General features: G+C 38.9%; 1 protein-coding gene across 4 annotated transcripts in view; it reads left to right on the top strand.

Moving 5' to 3' along the window:
* The first annotated feature begins 1,059 nt into the window (after positions 1 to 1,059).
* LOC124144893 overlaps positions 1,060 to 20,598 on the top strand; it is a 38,248-nt gene continuing 18,709 nt past the window's right edge. The window contains exons 1-5 of one of the 4 annotated variants that reach the window (XM_048396791.1): positions 1,060 to 1,158; positions 17,434 to 17,506; positions 17,964 to 18,083; positions 19,557 to 19,802; positions 20,114 to 20,296. In XM_048396791.1, coding sequence (XP_048252748.1) covers positions 17,452 to 17,506; positions 17,964 to 18,083; positions 19,557 to 19,802; positions 20,114 to 20,296 — 604 coding nt within the window. In that variant the 5' untranslated portion in view covers positions 1,060 to 1,158; positions 17,434 to 17,451. Of the gene's footprint in view, positions 1,159 to 8,400; positions 8,714 to 17,433; positions 17,507 to 17,963; positions 18,084 to 19,556; positions 19,803 to 20,113; positions 20,297 to 20,598 lie in introns of those variants that run through there. The other 3 variants (XM_048396793.1, XM_048396790.1, XM_048396792.1) reach the window with 3 other exon arrangements.

Raw genomic sequence — 20,598 nt, 5'->3', positions numbered from 1 at the left:
CAGGCGTTCCTCAGAGTGGGGGCTCAAGTGCCTATGGCCTTCATCAACTGCCTCATCCATGCCATGTATCGACGTTGCACAGCAGTCATCAATGCACATGGCGGACACACGATATACTCACTGGCATTTTCTCAGAGACAACAGTTTTGTTTCACTTTAAGAACATGTGACACTTTTATTTCAACCTTGATGATCAGTTTTGCCAAGTTTCATCTTTTTAATATGTCTCAAAGTATGTTAACAGTGTTTGGACGAATAAGGTTGCTCATATATCTATCCATGGTGTCGTTTCTTTTGCGGTTCAGTATATAGGCATTTTTAACTGCGGCATGGTATCTCAGTGGGCTAGCTAGTGGCCAAAGCCGGGCCACCTCATTGGGGATCATGGGGACTTACGGTGCCTCAACTTCCTGCACGATAACCCAGAAGGATTTTTTCAGACACTATAGGACGCCTAACACCGGTGCATAGATGATAGGCATTTCAGAAGTTATCGTATTAAATTTAGTTCTCCGTCTAAATACTGTTCGTAGCTGTATCTAACTGACTCCAGTAGATTCGTAACAGGTGACTAACGGGATCGGGTGGTCAGGCTCGCTGACTTGGTTGATGCATGTCATCGTATCTCAATTGCGTGGATTGATGCTCATGTTTTCAATCACTGGATGTCTGGTCAAGACTTGATTATTTACAGACCGCCGCCATATCGCTGGAATACTGCTGAGTGCGGCGTTAAACAACAAACAAGGAAGCAACCAGACAAACTATCTCTGACAGAAAATCAAAAAGCACGTGGCATTACACATCGACTATTTGAATTTTAACAGAGTGTTACAATTGTCCACAATCGCATTTACAAGTGGGCCATTGATCACATGTTTACACGCTTGAGGCATATAGGGTAGAACACAATACCACCCTCTCTCTGCTTTATTACCGAGTAAATATACACCGTTAACACCAGAGGACAACCAGAGAACCCCGGCAATTCATAAACATTGTAATCAAATTGAGGAAAATACATGGACGTGATTCAGTGCCCACTTTAATGATAAAAATAATTATTTCATAGTCGATGTTGCATAGCAGAGGACGCAGTTGTATGTTTACTTGCCTTGCGTATTTACTTCCTGTTTGCTTGTACCAAGGTGAGACAAGGTAAGATGTTTTTCCGAAGCAATCTTTCTGACTGAAATTGTACTATTTTTTATGGCACGATTGTGAATAATTGATTTCATGTTGTTTCAATAAGTCTTCAGTAACCAAGCGACCAATCTTCACCGAATAGGCTACATCATGTTAATTATAGACTATGGAATCCTATAAGGAACATTGTCGCATTGTCGCGTTGCCGCCTTATAAAATTAACTTAAAATCAAACGTAATGAACCAAAGCTCGAAAATGCGATTGGTTGGATGGTTAGTTGTTTAACGCCGCACTCAGCAATATTCCAGCTATGTGACGGCGGTCTGTAAAAAATCGAGGGGATCCAAATTGCGTGGAGCGATGTTCATGATATCAATCACTGGAATGTCTGGTCCAGACTCGATTATTTACAGACCGCCGCCATATAGCTGGAATATTGCTGAATGCGGCGTAAGACAACAAACTAACCAACAAGATGTGGTAAGAGCGTTAGGAAACTTGAATGGTATGGCTTCCTGCCTGTATTCATAAGTTGCCACATACATCATTGAATGAAATAGAAAATAGTGTTGACAGTATTATGCCGTCAATATGCTGAGCATTCAAATTGGCTTTTAGATTTGTCGATCTAAGTGTGTTAAGTGTGTCGATCCAACACTTTTGCATACACGAGGTGGTACGAACCATAGAAATATATCAAAGCCCCGGAGCATTAATTATTGTGGTGTGGCGGCCATCATCCTTTATCACTCTTCGTATCGGCAAACTTTAAACAGGTTGTGGCATTCGTTTGCATTTTGTACATCGGATGTGAAGTACAACAGAATATACTTTTGCGTTAACACTCACTTTGAACGAGGTTTCATGCATGGATACACACACGCGGGTGTCATGGAAGGGTTCAACACGTTTTCAAACGAGAAAAGATGTCTATACATTCACCATATATAACTAGTTACACCGACCCGTGAAGATCCGGGGTAGAATAGGTCTTCAGAAAACCCATGCTTGCCATAAAAGGCGACTATGCTTGTCGTAAGAGGCGACTAATGGGATCGGGTGGTCAGGCTGGCTGACTTGGTTGATGCATGTCATCGATCCCAGTTGCGTGGATCGATGCACATGTTGTCAATCGCTGGATTGACTGGTCCAGACTCGATTTTTATATGAGTACGGCGTTAAACAACAAACAAAACAAACCAAACCGTCCGTATATAAATATATAATAACATCAGAGCATTACATAAATAACTCGGGCGAGGTATATCCAATACGTAAATAGGATCCTTGTGAACATAATATGAACAGAATCTTATAGGTGTGCTGCATCCATCTGACTTATAAGCATTAATTATATAAAACAACATCGTTTATGGACGTAGAAGCTAGTCTAAGATATAGTATATAGTGTGTTTCACATTGTTCGAATTCAGGTGCACTGAATATAAAGCTGATTTAGTTCCTTATACGTGGAGGTTAAATGGGTCATGCTCAAATCTCAATTGAGAGGGTTGGTTCACAGTATACGTTATATACATGTTTACCAGTGGGAAATAACTCACCGCTGCAGCTACATAAAATACCTTTGGAATTACCTTGGGTCACAACGACATGGAAAAGAGGCGCCCGAGGACTGACTGGACGTGACTTTTCTAAAGCATATTTCAAAACCTAACAAAAAATAATGAATAGGTGTTTGCACGACCTGTTGCCCTGCAGTGTATGATTCATGCCAAATCAAATGCTCATTTTCAACAAGGAGTGATCTTATGGGGATTTTATTCAGACATTTAACGTTTGCTGAATATTTTGTAGTAAATTTATGAAACAAGTACAGTTGCATATGCATCAACAGATATGTACATTTTTTAGTCTAAGTGTTACCTAGTTGATTCACGTGCGTTTTTAAAACTAGTATATGCATACTAAATTGGAAGGCATCTTGGTTTTGTTTTTACAAGTTCCTACAACCCAAAGGGATATCACAATATTACGCACCTTAATAAACACTTTGATAAATACATAGGTAGACACCTAGGTCAGGTGAGGTGAAATGGGGCTTAACGTCGCCTTCAAGAGTATTGCACTATATAATCGGTGTTACAGTACCAGCCCACTGAGATACCATACCGCAGTTTGAACATGATTACCCGAACCGAGCAGTCCTTGTTTTCTACCATTAATGCCGAGCGTCAGGCAGAGTAACACGTACCATCTTTTAACGTCTTTTTGTATGACGAGGCCTGTGATCGAACCCCCGACCTTCCGTCCTCCAGGAAGACGCTCTATTCATCAGTCCGCGGAGGCAGTCTCACCTTGGTGAACCCCTTTTGCAGACACAGTGCACACCTTAGTACACACTCCTTGGTATAACCTAAATACAAGACCCGTGAAGATCAGGGGTATCGATCCCAATTGCGTGGATCGATGCTCATGATATTAATCACTGGATTGTCTGGTCCAGACTCGATTATTTACAGACCGCCGTCATATAGCTGGATTATTGCTGAGTGCGGCGTTAAACAACAAACCAACCAACCTAAATACAAACCTGCAGAACACACATCTTGGTACATAAACTGGTACATTCAGCTGAATACACCTTAGTACACACCTAAGTACACTCTTTGGTATAACTCAAATACAAACCTTCACTGTACACATCTTAGTACATACATTGGTACAATCAGCTGAATACACCTTAGTACACACCTAAGTACACTCTTTGGTATAACCTTAATACAAACCTTCACTGTACACATCTCAGTACATACATTGGTACATTCAGTTCATACACCTTAGTACCAACCTAAGTACACTCTTTGGTATAACTCAAATACAAACCTTCACAGTACACATCTTAGTACATACATTGGTACAATCAGCTGAATACACCTTAGTACACACCTAAGTACACTCTTTGGTATAACTCAAATACAAACCTTCACAGTACACATCTTAGTACATACATTGGTACATTCAGCTCAATACACCTTAGTACACACCTAAGTACACTCTTTGGTACAACTCAAATACAAACCTTCACTGTACACATCTTGGTACATACATTGGTGCATTCAGCTCAATACACCTTAGTACACACCTAAGTACACTCTTTGGTACAACTCAAATACAAACCTTCACTGTACACATCTTAGTACATACATTGGTACAATCAGCTGAATACACCTTAGTACACACCTAAGTACACTCTCTGGTACAACTCAAATACAAACCTTAACTGTACACATCTCAGTGCATACATTGGTACAACCAGTTGAATACACCTTAGCACACACATTTATGCAAACCCTGCTGCATTTAACGTCTTTGAGAGGCATTCAGAAGTGGGGGTACCAAGTAAGGATCAACAAGCATGGGTGAGAAGCTTTTACACAAGTATGAGGATAGACTCGTTTGCATTCTACATTCATAAACAAGACAACCATTTGCCAATATTTTTTTTTGTATATTGGAAAGCTGGAAACGAATTTTTCTAAAGGTGTTGTCAAAGTTTCCTGTAAGTTGTATTTCTGAAATATCTTTCGGTTACAAGTAAAGACTTAATGTATCTGTGGCCATCATATCTTGAACTACTTGCGAAATCATTATTGATACAGTCAGACATTCCCTGAAAACGCGTGGACCACTTGTTGTTAATTCCTTCCATTCTAGCTGCAATACACTACATGTATGTACATCCCGGATATCGTTTTCCTATCATACCCGGAAAACAACCTCATATTACATCCTGGATGTCACTTTATACTTCGTACCGGATATCACTTTAAAGTTAAATTTTTATGTACTAGTGTACAAAAAAATTAATTACAGTCTTCAAACTTGCCACTATCTCACGCTCAACACCGCATACCCTCTCATATTTGAGACTTTATACTCTCTCTCTCTCTGAACACTGATCCAATCTCACACTTAACGCTTGATAACATCTCACAACAACAGACAAACTTTAAAATCTTATACGGGATACTATCTCACACAAATGAAGTACAAATGGACCTATCTTCACATAACAATGCACAGGTCTTAACACGTGTTTAACAGTGCTGGATCAGATTCGCGTTTAGTATCACTGAATAAACTTTCCTTATTGATTAACAATAACGCAGCGATAAATCTTCACGTTGAGTCACTATGTCCTAAATTATCCCAAATAATTCCTAAATATTTTGAATTGTCAGTAATATATTTGCTTAGCTAGGTCCGCGCAGCCATTAATCACACAGACAGATGTATGTAAACTACACTTCCTCGCATTTTAGACTGACGCTACACGCAGAATAGCATGCTTCGTTCTGGATGCCATCTCTTATTTTACGCTGAATTTTATGTGACGCTTTACCATGAGTATGACACCAATTGAGGGGCGGTGGGGTAGCCTAATGGTTAAAGTATTCGCTTGCCATGCCCAAGGTCCGGGTTTGATTCTCCACATATGTACAATATGTGGATCCCATTGATGGTGTCCCCTGTCGTGATATCAATGTTGCTGGAATATCGCTAAAAGCGGTGTAAAACATGATACTGTGAAACAGAAGCCCAATATATTATAACGGCAACCAACCTGACATTTTCGTTTGACAAGACGGCAATGAATTAATGTCCACACAGGAATGGACGGATTTATCTGTACACAATACATTTCTTTTATACTTCCGTCATTGGATATGGGGCGATTATTGAATTGACAATTGTTCAAATATTACAGAGCGCCTAGCACAGGTATTTATGAGTGAGTGTATATGGTTTTACGCCGCGTTTAGCAATAGTCCAGCAATATCACGGCGGGGACACCAGAAATGGGCTTCATACATTGTACCCATGTGGGGAATCGAACCCGGGTCTTCGGCGTGACGCGCGAACGCTCTAACCACTAGGCTACCCCACCGCCCCCAGGTATTGATGAATTCATCACTGAGCTGGCGGTGGGGGTTACTGTGAGATCATTTAAGGGACTCAAATGACAGGTGCGTTATCACAGAGTATAAATGAACTGTATACCATTACATTAAGTTAGTATCAGCATAACTATATTGTGCTTATGTGTTTGACCTCACTGTGGGTTTACCGCTTCTTGTATTGATTGTTTGAAACCAGGAAGGAACATTTCTCACTCCAACCTCACAGTTACTTTCATTTACAAACGGCAAAAAGATAACACTTTGTGACATAAACATCATATTCATGCATTTTCTTGTTTTATTTGGTATGCTTTCGGTACTTAAGGCCACATGGCCAATTGTACAGTTGACATTTTAAGATTCATTTGTTTAGTCACGTGACATATATGATATATAAAAACTATCGACAGAGACTATCCATTTCAACAATATGGCTGATGAACGTATAACAGCAGAGCAATCTCATTAAAATCAGATCTTAGTTCTCGCTATCGCTAAGCAAAGATCTGAGGACATCCCATTACGGGTCACGTCAGAACGACCTTTCATCCAACCAATCAGAGCGTCGCTTACCAGATCAGGAAAGTGACAGACGGAATGTGTTTTCTAATCATGCAACCTCGAAATATTTAACAGAGGGTGTTCCAAACGACGGGTTTTATGATTTTATCCATACAATCTAGGCAATCTGTAAGCCATTCCAGAATGTTCTTTTTATCAGCTTAAAAAAATTAACCGAGAATACGTCAAAATATGTTTCGACGCGTAGTCGCCAGTTTGAAACCAGTGTCGTAAAGCTCGAGAAAGCTGCCTTCTGATTGGCTAATGTCGATTTCTTGTCAGTCATTTCATTGGTCGGTCAAAGTTTGCGAGAGGTCGTTCTGAGGTGACCCGTAATGGGATGTCCTCAGATCTTTGTTTAGCGGTAGCGAAAACTAAGGTCTGATTTCAATGAGATTGAACCGCAGAGTTGTTGGAATTTATATGACTGACCATTAAAATACTGTTTTTATGCCTATTGTTAAACATCGGAACATACTTTTCTCTAAGATGTTCATACTTATCACATACTAAGAAAGCATGAAATCTCTCTTAATTGGCAGATTTTACAGATACCCATTAACATCCTTTTTTCACACCTACGTCTAAGATTTACACTGAAATTGTGTAATGACTATCTGAATTTACATAATGCCCTAACAAGCAATTTATAATCTCATATACGTATATACTTCGCTGGTTCTATAGCAGACTTGATATCCTTGTAATGGCTGAGGAAACGTGAAGAAGATACTAGGCTCTTCATCAACCCTTTGAGGTCGCAAAACAATGGAAGTTGATGTCAGTAAGCATGTTTGGTCGACTATATTACGAGTTAATCAAAGGGTCATTTGCGGTACAAGTTTCAGCTGAGAATAGATTTGTTGGAATGGATTACAAAAACGATATGATTATGGATTAGTATGATTCACGTATGATTATAGAAGGATTTTTATATTTTACATATGATGGAAATGCCGCGTAGCGGGAGAACCAGTTTACGTGAGATAAAGCTGTGATGCGGATTTGCAATTGTGTGGTGGCAGAATGTCAACTCTTGGACATCAACAATGATAAATATACATATTGTAAATATTTTCATAGGTACACCCATTTCAGAAACTTGCATCATCCAATATATACCAATTTGAATGAACGTCGTCATAAGTACATTTTAGCAGAACGTCATTTAGTTAAGTAATAAATTGCAATGGTCTACGTTCGAATTTTTAGTTTCGTTGTGTTTATAAATATGAATATTGGTCGGCATCATACCCGTGCTCGTGTGTTTCACCAAACTGGTAAATATCTCGTGCTTGCATCACTCCAGGGATTTCCTCTTAAATATAGCTGAAAAGCCGTGATAATACTGAACTACTATTCATAGCCACATTTATATACAACCGAATCTATCATTAATTACCAGGCAGATGATCTTACACAAACAAGCAGGGACCCGTGAAGATCCGGGGTAAAATAGGTCTTCAGCAACCCATGCTTGCCGTAAAAGGCGACTCTGCTTGTCGTAAGAGCCGACTTACGGGATCGGGTGGTCAGGGCTTTCTGACTTGGTTGATGCAGGTCATCGATCCCCATTGCGTGGATCGATGCTCATGATGTCAATTACTGTATGGTCTGGTCCAGACTCGATTATTTACAGACCTCCGTCATATAGCTGGAATATTGCTGAGTGCGGCGTTAAACAATAAACAGTCAGACAGACAAACAAGCAGGATGTACACACGCAGACCTTACACACCGACGATTTGAAGTCCGATACTTTAACAGGGACTTACAATAGCCTTCGATCCTTACAGTAGTCCATAGGAGGGCTAAACTAAAGGCAACTTGTGTACACATTTTTGGCTTATAGTGTAGGAAAATGTTCACAAAATACACTCTGTTTATTTTATGACTGAATAACCCGGAGAATTCGAGATCATATTATCACATTCAAGAATAAAAAAAGCAGTAGACGCGGTTTAGTGTTTACTCTGATGACTCATATAACAATGTCCTACTCGATGCAACTGCTTCACGACAAACAGCTGTGTGCCTGTGCGCGTATTTTGCTTCCTGGTTGCTCGTGGCAAGCTGCGACAAGGTAAGGGCTTATTCTGAAATTAGGAGAATGTGAAAGTAACTCAAGTCATATCTTAGAATGGATTTGTTTTACCCTTTTCTCGAAAACCTGGTGTCACCACTGTATTTGTGTGATATCCTTTCATTTTATATTCACCGCTATTTCGAGCTTTACACCCAGTGGAATGATCCAAACTGGGTGTTATCTGGCGTTGATGTTTTGTATTTATTATAAGTTTCCCTTTAAGCAGTTCACAGTGCATGTATGTTAGTTGTTTGCCTGAAAACAAACATTATTTACAGATGAATGAGAAATTGATTTGACCAAAAATTACAAACGTTATGAAAACGTTACTAGGCTGAAAACATCACCGAACATACTGCACACTTGAGGTCCAAAACACAACTATGATACCTGTATCAAACACATCATCATCGAATAACCATTTTTTGTTTGTTTCATTTTTAGCCGCCATCAAACGTGGGTGAATACTTTCTTTTGCCCGGTAGTAAGCGCATAGAACAATTGATTATTATGGTTTCCAGTAAATATATACATGTTCAATGATCAATTATAGAAGTTAATTATGTACAGTATTATGACACTAGCGTGTTATGCATAGGCAAGTTTGATTTGAGTGTTCGACTCGAAAACTTTACCATGTAGATTCGACATGATTCAAACACGATTCAAAGCAATGTGCCAAATGCACCAGGTCATTAACTATATTTTGATATGAATAATGGCCATATATCCTATACCTTTTTACATATCGACAAGCTCTAAACAGGTGGTAGCATTCGCCAGCACAGAATACAATGTTGCATTCACTCTGACTTTGAACGAGGTTTCATGCATGAATACACACGTTCATGTAGGTGTAGGAGAAACTTATTTTGAAAATGTCGTGGAAGGGCTCACTGGGTTTTTAAACGAGCATTCTCACTGTTATGTTAATACACATGAACCGTACCAAATACAGGCCACTAGGTACATTGCACACATACATGGTCCCAGCGTTTCCCTGTAATAGTTATGGGACAATTAAAATATTGTAGTTATGACATATGAGATCTGTACATATTGTGAAAAGGTATTACATATATACATGCAATAATAGGTTTGTAAGAAAACAGTAAGACATTAACTACCATGGGAAGACACATCTGCTCCATTGACAGATGGAAGCTCATTTACCAGAAACTTTGTTTGTAGCTTCACAATCCAAATGAAGTTGTTGAACTATTAGTCAACAATACTACTAGGTTACAAAATAACACCAAGGCTAAGCGTTGGTATTACACTGGTGCGGATTTCCATGTACGCAATGCTAAGAACAAGGACGTATTTAGTATCGTATGAAATATATATGAAAGAGCAAAGACGTTGCAAAACAGTAAGCTTAAATGTGTGTGGATGTATTCTGCGTTCTCGTTCCTATTCCCTGAAATTGCAGTTAATGTCCAGGCTTGTCTAACTCTATGTATTATTAAAACCAGGACATATCGACTGTCCTGCCAACGTTAACCCATCTTCATAATGCAATTAGAGCATTACAAAATCACGTGTGACAACTATGGGCAATATACAAATATGGGCGTTGTGAACAATATGTGAAATATACTTTTATATGTGATGCATCTGTCTCAAAATTATTTGGTAATACAGGAAATAGCATTTTTGTACACCCGTGCTAATACAGCCTTAAATATAGGATAGTTCAATATTCAAACAAGGATTTGTACATAAAATGATTATTAGAGTTGGCACATAGTAGCACTATTATGCTTGACACGACTAGTAAAAACACCGATAATGTGCATATAATGCGCCAAAACCACACCCTCAAGCATGCTCAAAGCCCTTACCCCGATGAACGGATGTGGGCACTCGATATCCATTCTCCTCTCCCAGGGGAGTATACAACCCTAGCTGCCCGTGAGGCACTAGAAAGTTAACAGACATGCTACCGGGTACCCATTCACTGCTTGGTGAACGGAGACACTGTTCGAATAAAGGAGACACCCCATGTGCTAAATGTGAAACAGGACTAAGGCCCCAAACATTCTCAGGGGTCAACCTGCCGACCGCGGTCATCCATCCGACTGCTACATCGTTGTTTGACTTCACGTAATTTGTGACCTTTGCGCTGCTCACAGGGCCACATGACCATGCGATCGCACTGGCATTTTCAAACATCTGAGAAAAAACATGAATACTGCTCAATAGACAGCTTTTCACCGTTAAATATGATTTATAATAAAAAAATTATATTTTTTTTGCTTTTGTTTTTACATTTCCAGTTCCTGTACAATTTCAGCATTGTTATGATTATTTTTTAGTTTTCCACAATACGTCGCCTTGTCAAACTGTAAATAACAGCGTGACTGGACTTTATCAAACTGATATAGTCGACGTCGTCAACGTTATATTAATTGACATTTCGTATTCAAGTAATATCGATATTGTTCCTCCTGGAAGAACTTGAAGTCCGTCTATAATTAACTATGTTCTGTTAAAAATGAATAAAGATTAAATTGAAAGGATCATCCGAGCAAAGTGTGGTGTTTTGATTCCGGGTAAGAATTGGTCTTCAGCAACCCATGCTTGTCGTACGAGGCGACTAACGGGATCGGGTGGTCAGGCTCGCTGACTTGGTTAATGCATGTCATCGTATCCCAATTGCGTGGATCGATGCTCATGATATTAATCACTGGATTGTCTGGTCCAGACTCGATTATTTACCGCCCGCCGTCATATAGCTGGAATATTGCTGAGTGCGGCGTAAAACAACCAAGCAACCAACCAAGCAACCAACCAACATTGCTGCAATAAGAAAATATATGAGGGGCTACCAAATCAAATGTTCCTTCTCAACAAGGACCAAGTGAGATAATTTGGGCATTCTTGTATGAGTACTTTGCTGAATAGGATTGTGTAGTGTAATTATGAAAACATACTACAATTTTCCATCAACAAATATGTACATAATCCTTTTGAATATGTAGGTTATGGATTTAGTGCGTCATTCATTACTGGACAGCGTCTTACTTTTGTACTCATAACAATTGTAATGAAATAACATCTCTACGTCCTTTCAAACTAAGAGATATACATTTAACGTCAAAGAGAAATTAGTGTTGAATGGAAAATAGTAGGTTTTTTTCATCATTCATAAATGTATATAAAGAGAATCGCACCCCAGTCTCTTTTGATATCAAATATATCAACACGAGTTGATAAAAGTGGAAAAAGTCCGAGGCTTGCCGAGGAACTTTTCCACTCTTATCAACGAGTGTTGATATATTTGATATCAAAAGACACTCGGGTGAGATTTTATTTATCATCCAACATCATTCTTCCAACTTTTTCAGTTTGTAGACAGTAATAGGCAGTATCTTAAGTGTTAAAAGTACTGCTAACAGTTTCAGCAGCAGAGCCATGAGTTATGTCATTTGATTCTGACGTCATGGTAACCATTGGCGTCACAATGTTCTGCGAAGCATTGTGATGCAATTGTATTGCAGCGATATCTACAATGTATCTATCGCTTGATCTCACCCAAGCAATATCTCCTGTGGGAGCCAGTTTTGGATGATAAAAGTCCAGTTTCCACCCTTGCCGAACCAGGCTGGAATTTTCAGGCTCTGTCGTAGCGCCACCAGTGGCTGTTACGAGCTATGTCCCTTCTATGTCCCTCCTATAGACCAATCCGATTCCATCTCTCATATCACTTGCATATGCTTCAAACAAAATGGCATCGCCCAGTCAAGACGATCAGATAAATAATCAAGATCTGTATTGTAATAAAACGGATCTTACCCGGCAAAGTGCATCAAATCACTTGAGCACCTTGATTAAACATAAAAGATTTGGAAAATATCTGTCGACGCCAAGTTGATGGTACGCATGCTTTGCAAATCCTACAAATCCTGCAAAATCTGCACGTTGAAATCCATGTTGTTTACGAACTTGATGTCTCGTTCGTTACGCGATTTTGATATGACTATGCATAGACTCGTTAGTTAGCCAATGTGTGACTCCGGAATTTCAGCCTAGTTCGGCAAGAGTGGAAACTGGACTTTTTATAGTCAGCTAACGCCCTTGCCTCTGGAAGATGGGCACATACCATTTTATAAACCTTTAAACACAAAACAGTGTACACATTAGGGCATACACTGGTCCACACATGTGTATACACATAGGTTCAAACATTTGTACACATGCTGGTACACACATTGGTTGACACCTTGATACGCACAATGGTACAAATATAGTGGTACACACCTTGATACACACCTTGGTTCACACGTTGGCACACTTAGTACATACCTCAGTACATACATTAGGATCACACTTTATGACACCCTCCGCGCCCCTTGGTATACTTTATATTGTGATATTGTGAGAAACATTACACTTTATGTCATTCTGATAGAGTATGTTTTCAGAGCATTATCAATCGCAAAGGAGAACAGTGAATGGAAGAGATCCTTACCGATATTTTACCTAAAATGGATGAAAAGAATCCTTATTGAGTATCTTGATCATATCCTTTGTTTATTTGTTCAATGTTGTTTAACACTGGACAATCCAGTGATTGACATCCTAACATTCATCAACCTAGTCACCGAGCCTGACCACCCGATCCCGTAAGTCGCCTTTTACGACAAGCGTGGGTTGCTGATGATCGTTTCTAACCATGATCATATCAAATGTGAATCAATACAAACAAGAAACGGCGAGTGGTAATTGAACAGCTGTTGTTCACACATAGAACTCCATACGAAAGCCTAGAAATAAGTAAACGTCATCAAAAATTAGTTATGCCCCAAAAAGTCGTATGACGTCATTCGACCTGACCATCACTTTCTCCAACGTCCGAATGAAGCCTTTGTCTAGCTTTTCGCACGTCAATTGGCGGAGTTTGCCTTTAATGCACATTAAGGACTGTTGCACTTCGCCAAACCCTCCATTTGGAATTTGTCGAGTGGTTTCTTATCTAAATCAGCTCAGTTGTCTTCTAAACCTATGCACCCCTATGTCATTAGTCGCCTCGTAAGGCGCCCGTTGAATCAGCCGGACCGATAGAGCCAGTATCGTAACATTCAGACGCTATAGTTAGGTTTGGCTGTGACGTCATGTTCTGATGTAATTGAGAGTGGCCCTTCGTGAGGGCACTTACCTGATACCTTGCGTGATATGTTATTGTATTTCTATGTACCCTGTAACTATTAAACGTTTTATTTGTATAAGATTGTTTTCCGTCTGATAGGAAACGATACCTGTGTATCATTGCTTCATAGCGTATAAGGTATGTTTCCACAAATATCGTTTGCTATCTCAGACGGAAAACAACCTCACACCACAAGCAGTCAACCGAGCTATATTGTAAAAGGTTTGAGAGCTATAACTTGCCCACATTTATGCTATAGTTCCCTCAATTTAAGTTAGTGTATAGAAATCCTAATTTGTATAATATTTTTCGGAATCTAGCGAGATACGGTTGAAATGCACAAAATCTAAGCTATATCTTGACTGCGTTTGTTTTTGTATTAATGTGTTTTTTAATAATGAGGCATTAAATAATAAACTCTGGATATGCGTGGAATCAGATTACAATACCCATCCAAAAGTCTATATTTAATCTACGGAAGTAGTATTAGAGGTAGTAGTAGTAGTAGTGGTGGTGGTGGTGGTTGTGGTGGTGGTAGTAGTAGTAGTAGTAGTAAAGTAGTAGTAGTAGTAGTAGTAGTAGTAGTAGTAGTAGTAGTAGTAGTAGTAGTAGTAAAGACTCCTTCGTGAATTGATACTGTATGTTAGGAGACCTATAGATTGCCTAACCTAACAACTATTTCATGACCAGGAGACAGTGTATTTATCTTTGGCATATTCGGCACATTCGGGTAATTCCTATATCATACCTCAATTTGAGTGATTGGCCAACTCACCTGTGATCAGGTTTGGTGAATTATTATAATGTATTTATGAAATATAAATGTCATTGCCATAGAGTAGCAACCTCTAAAGCATATTACTTCAAATGTGTGTACTTCTTAATTTAAGACACCATATTTGCACTTACTTGTTGAAGCTTGTATGACATTTGAATCTCCGGAAGAAACAGTACACACTCTATCGTCGTCAGTCCGCCATTATGTCATCAAGGAGTGGTGTTGATGGTAGAGACATACTCATAATTTCGTTGTCATAATTCTTTGAAGTCGCAAAATTGAAAGATTGAAAATGAGAGTTGATATGAGAAGTACGTATGTAAATATGACGTGTTTCATTCAGATTCGTTCAGGGTTAATGGCGTTATATAAAGAGACGATAAAGGAGCACTTGTGGTACAGGTTTCAGTTTGAAATAGCTTCATAAGCATTGAAATTGATTGCTAAAGGTATGTGCTCCGTCACATAATAGGCCTGTCGCAACGCAAAATGACCCGAGAACTCGTCCACAGGTGATATAGCTGTGATATAAATGTATGTGACAGTGCAATGAAAGGCAATGAAAGTAAACGATTACGTGAAGAAAGTGCAAATAAATGCATGGATATACTAACTGTTTAACCATGCTCGTATTCGCAAAGTGTCACCAAAATAATCTGAACGTTAACTATAAGTATGACTAAGGGATAACCTCGAACATTTAATACATAAAATAACCTCAACTCCCATGACATACCTTTTCATAATCGTAGTTTTACAATCGTCCTGGACCTCTTGTTTTCACGCCGAGCTAGATGGATAAGAAGCTTATAAATAAAAGCGAGAAAATCCTTTCAATATCCATAAGAAATCTCTGCTAACACCTGCGTCGAGTATACGATTCCGATTATATCATGTGTTTATGAATCACTATCAAACAATATTTTTCTCTCCGCTTTATAATTGAGTATTTCCGACAGTGACCCGTAAATTGAATTATCTAGCGGTTTAATCGCATTCTTTTATCATATATGTATTGTATATGTTATCTCGTATATGTACGCAAACTTATTCATGTATTGAAAATGTTTTTGTAACTTTGATTTTCACGCAGTAGTGCGATTATCTGGTACTGGTAGATATTTCTTATGTATTTATTGTCATTTTTGTCACCTCAATAATTGTGCATATCTGGTTGAACATCTTTAGTGGTACCGTTGGAGAGCATATGTTCAGCGCTTTAGTTTGGTACTTACATTTCCCCTACTGGTTTAGCAGTTGGTTGGTTATTCGGGTTTTCCTTACTTTGTTTAGCTCTCCAGTATATATCATTCCCCGGCTGAACAGGGCAAGTTGTTCTCTCCGAGGTCCGCGCACTGGGTGGTCATTCGAAAATCAGGTTACGAAAATCTAGGACTGACTTACCCTGGTTGTTTTGAGCTTTACTTACTAGCTTGGCTTTTTCATACTCCGGTTTTCTAGTAATCCGTGTTTTTTTCCATGATTGCCTACTTTTGGTCAAATACCTATTGGAGTCAAGTTACTCTTTAATTTGATCCTGTACCTTTCTCAACGATTGTGAGTCTAGCTACTCTTTTAGGTCAAGTACCTTGTATATTTGGTAGGTTTAGAATTTCCTCGCTCAGTCAAGTGACTTTAGTCTATAACACTTATTTGACTTTCAGGCGTTGTTCGTCTGTAGTATTGTCCAAGACACTTTTTTTAGGGATAGGTCCTCTGTGTTTACCCTATTTAACGCAGCCGAGGTTATTGACTCATTAGAACACTATTTGATTGATTGAGGGAGTGAGTTAAAATTTAACCTCGCTTCGGCATTATTTCAGCCATACAGCGACGTGAACACGTTGAGATACATACAAGTGAGTCCTGAATACAGAGTCATATTTAAAACCAAATTTGTAAAACATATTTTGGCATAACACTATTATTTGATACTATTTAAAACACTGTAACCAAAGCTAGAGACTTACGGTTCCTCAGCTTCCTTCACGATACCCCAGCAAGATTTGCGCCATCACTTTAGCTACCTGTTGATGTGTACATTACTAGCTAATGTTTAAAAACATATGTTCAGCAAGTAGTTGGCTTAAAACACTGGTTAATGATAGTTACATCGATTCTGATTGCATGTCACACAGGGTGACACTCTGGGACAGAGCCTTTAATAATGTCAGTTGATAAAACCATCACACCAAATTTAAAAACAAGCAATTAGCTATTCGCATACATATTTAAAATTGATGATTCATATCGATTTCTTTCAGGTAGCTTAGAATCACATGCCCGCTCACACCGAAAACAAGATCTTTCAGATTTACTGTCTGATATGTGATAACCTTGCAATTGCAGAATCCACACAGTCAAGCAATTTTTTTGTGAGCGTCTTATCAGTTTAAGTTAAACCAAGGGGAGCAAACGAGTTACTAAAAGACACTTTGTGTGTGTGTGTGTGTGTGTGTGTGTGTGTGTGTGTGTGTGTGTGTGTGTGTACCAAATTATCTGGTTCTCAGTATTCCTATAAGACATTCAGGGAAATACATGCAGCAAGTGAATGGGAATCTTTGCTATTAATGCATGCGAAACTGAATCTGAAGCTGAATTATCTTTATCACGTGACCATCCTCAGGAGTAATGCCCTTGGTCATACCGAGGTGTCTGACCTCGGGCAAGGAGATCAGGTATTCCTTTAAATGACTGATTTGTGCATGCTTTGTGGTTGTTATGTTCAATGATTTACACATGGTTTTGAATGAAACAATTGATATTATTTCATTTTCATTTTTCCAGTGACAGAAGGGAAACGCCATGAATTGGTTCTTGATTATCGTGCTTTTGGTCTCATCAATCCACGATTTTATCGGTAGGACATATCTATTTATAGTTGCTTCAATCCTGCATCCCTTGCAACTCTTGGTTTCTTGTTCCAGCCATCAGGAAAAGGCTGCGATATTGCCTAGTGTGCATACAGTTCACTCACTCCTATTTCAATCAAACCAGGAGTAGATATCCTGTATGTTACATCTACAATGACAAAGTCGATAGAAACGTCTAATACTCATGCTGAAGATAGTTGGCATTATCTCAAACTACACGTGGCGCTTTTTTATAAGATATAGGATAAATTCTTTTTAAGATATTTCGTACGCAATTCTCAATGAGGGATTCGCTCGAACCTCTTTCAAAATTCAGGTAACATGTACAGAAGATGTTCAGAATTTAATATATCAAAACCTAGTTTGGGGTTACAATATAAGCTAAATTTTATGTGTTCGTAAGTATGGTTACCTTGCATCAAATCTAGTTTCTGTGTTGGGCAGCGGCGGAGTGTCACTGTAACACCATTACTGCCTGCACCGAGTTCCCCTCTACCCCTTGTAGCCAGGTCGGCAGTCCAGACAGATGTCAGGATGGGTGGTTTGGTCCGTACTGTCAGAAACGTGAGTTTGTCAAATATTGAAAGTGTAGTTTGACCAGAGTTTGTTGAGAATTTTTCTTACCATTTTGGCCATGAATATTGACCATATCAAAGGTATATGTAGAACTTATTCTGGCTTTGATTCAAGGGAGACAACTCCGCATGTCATATCTGTAAAGTATGACCTGAGTTGTCTCCCTTGGTAAACAAGCTTGCTGACGGCAAACAAGACCACTATGGAAATGGCAGCTTTGGGAAGAAGAAACATTATTTCTGAGCTACACAATGAAGGAAACAGATCAACACAGGTCATTACATAGAGACCAGACATTCCATTATCAACTGTGTAACGTGTTTTGAAATTGAACACAATACGCGGGACCAGGTAGGCCAAAGAAATTGACTGTTGGCGACTTGGTATATTGTCGTCTTAAAACAGACGCATGAGCATAGAAAGCATAAGGCATTTAATAGAGGAACTGTTTATGTTTCTAAAGAGACAGCAAGAACGCATGTGCGAACAATGGATGCAGAAACCACGAGCAATTACACCACCACTCCTGAAACCTGAACAGCAAGAACGACGTTTGGAGCATAGCTATTTCAATTGGGACAATTTTATGTTCTCAGATGACAGTTCAGCGTGGCTATATCCAAACCGCATAAAATGTGGATCAAAGGTACAGAAAAAACAATATATCAGCGTCAAATGTACAGTACTAAATGTCATGTGGGTGAGTCAAAGCCTAACGTCCCATCGGCATTATATCAGCCATATAGCGACTTTATTTCATGTGTGGGGTGGGGTGTCATTGTTGGGTGCCATGTGTATCTGAACGTAACATGACAAGTGCCGTGTTGACTGATACTCGCCTATCAACAGCACAAGTTTTGTATGGTGACGGGTGGGTATTCCAGCAAGACAATGATCCAAAACATAGAGTTAAGTATTCTCAGGAAAGGTATAACGAGCAAAATTCCTGGAGTGGCCCAACTTCAGTCCGGACCTGAAGGACAATATCAATAAACAAAAAAATATCAAAAATATATGTGATATGAAAGCAGATTTTGCGAGATATTGGGACAGTATGACTTTTCTAACTTCCTTAATAGGCAGTGTGCTGTTTTGTAGGTAAGCAGTGTTTGTTACACATTATTTATCCCTTGGTCTATGACATAAAAAGTCTATAGTTTACAATGTTCTCATTCTCAGTAATTTCTGGTCAAACTGTACAAGAGTATATTATATCGTACCATATTTCTGTCTTTCGTTATTTCACATAGTATTATTTGTGTAGATATATTGCATATGTTGTTTGGATAATACTGCTATGAGATAATGTAATGTGATTATGGAAGGGGTTTATCGCTTCTATTTATTACCAGGGGAATGTATTTTCAAGTGTATTGGGATCTGCTACATACATAATATTCTCCAGAGATGTTTTTATTTCAATTGATATTGTGTTATATATGAAACTTACGTTTTCTGCAGAAAATGTTGCCAGAGGAAGGCCTGCCAACCAAACAAGTACCTACGGGGAATACATAAGTCGGCCACTTTACAAATATTCTTTCACCGCAGAACATGCTGTAGATGGCGGGGTTAATACAGGTTTCTATAGCGAGCCATATACATGTTCTCACACACTGCAACAAATGCTCCCTATGTGGACTGTGTACCTGAACACGTCCAGCACGGAAAGGATTCACCACATTAAACTTTATCTGCGTCATGACCGTGAGTACAGCACTGGACCATGCCTTCTACGTATCTCTCAGTTCAGATGAAGTAAAAACACTGCATAATAATATATATAGAAAGTACACGTGTATTGTACCATTATTTTCATGTTTATTAATTGTTGCTGTGGAAGCTGTAGTTTTATAGGTATCTAGAGATGGGTTATCAGTGGAAGTCTACATATAACGTTTAAGCATATTGTGGTAACGCAACTGAACATAATAAGTATGGAGATAATGTACATCTGGTAATAGACGCTCCTTTATGTTTTAATTGTTATTGTATGTCACGAGTGTGTGTTTTCATAGATAGAGCCCGAGACAAAGGCATGCAGATACTTGTGGGTGAACAAATGTGCTACAACTGGTCACAGAATGTCACTCCTTCGTCAGTCGTTGACGTTACCTGTCGACAACCTCTTGCGGGAAACAAGGTCACCATACAAATACCAAGAAGGACCTTCGTGACCCTGTGTGAGGTGTTGATATTTGGTGAGGAAATGAAAGAACTGTATGTATCCCCTTTACTCTTACTTTTAGGCTGTATTTTATTGCGAGTATTGAGACCTAGAATACAGTCAGTTTGATCTATCAACTATTTGACGCGCATTATTCGTGTTGCCATTTGAACAATGCAAATGTTGTTAACATCGTATACTCTGTTTTGCCTTTTTTGTTTAATGCCTCAACTAACAATATTTTAACTGTATAACGTCGGCCAATACATAATATAATCTGGACCAGACAAGCCAGTGATTGACATCACAAGCATCGATCCATGTAATTTTCAAATA

The sequence above is a fragment of the Haliotis rufescens genome, unplaced genomic scaffold, assembly GCF_023055435.1.
Source record: "Haliotis rufescens isolate VD_foot unplaced genomic scaffold, xgHalRufe1.0.p SCAF_16, whole genome shotgun sequence".
Lineage (NCBI taxonomy): Eukaryota > Metazoa > Mollusca > Gastropoda > Lepetellida > Haliotidae > Haliotis > Haliotis rufescens.
The sequence above is the reverse complement of the archived record's forward strand: the minus strand, read 5'-3'. Positions and strand labels throughout refer to the sequence as shown.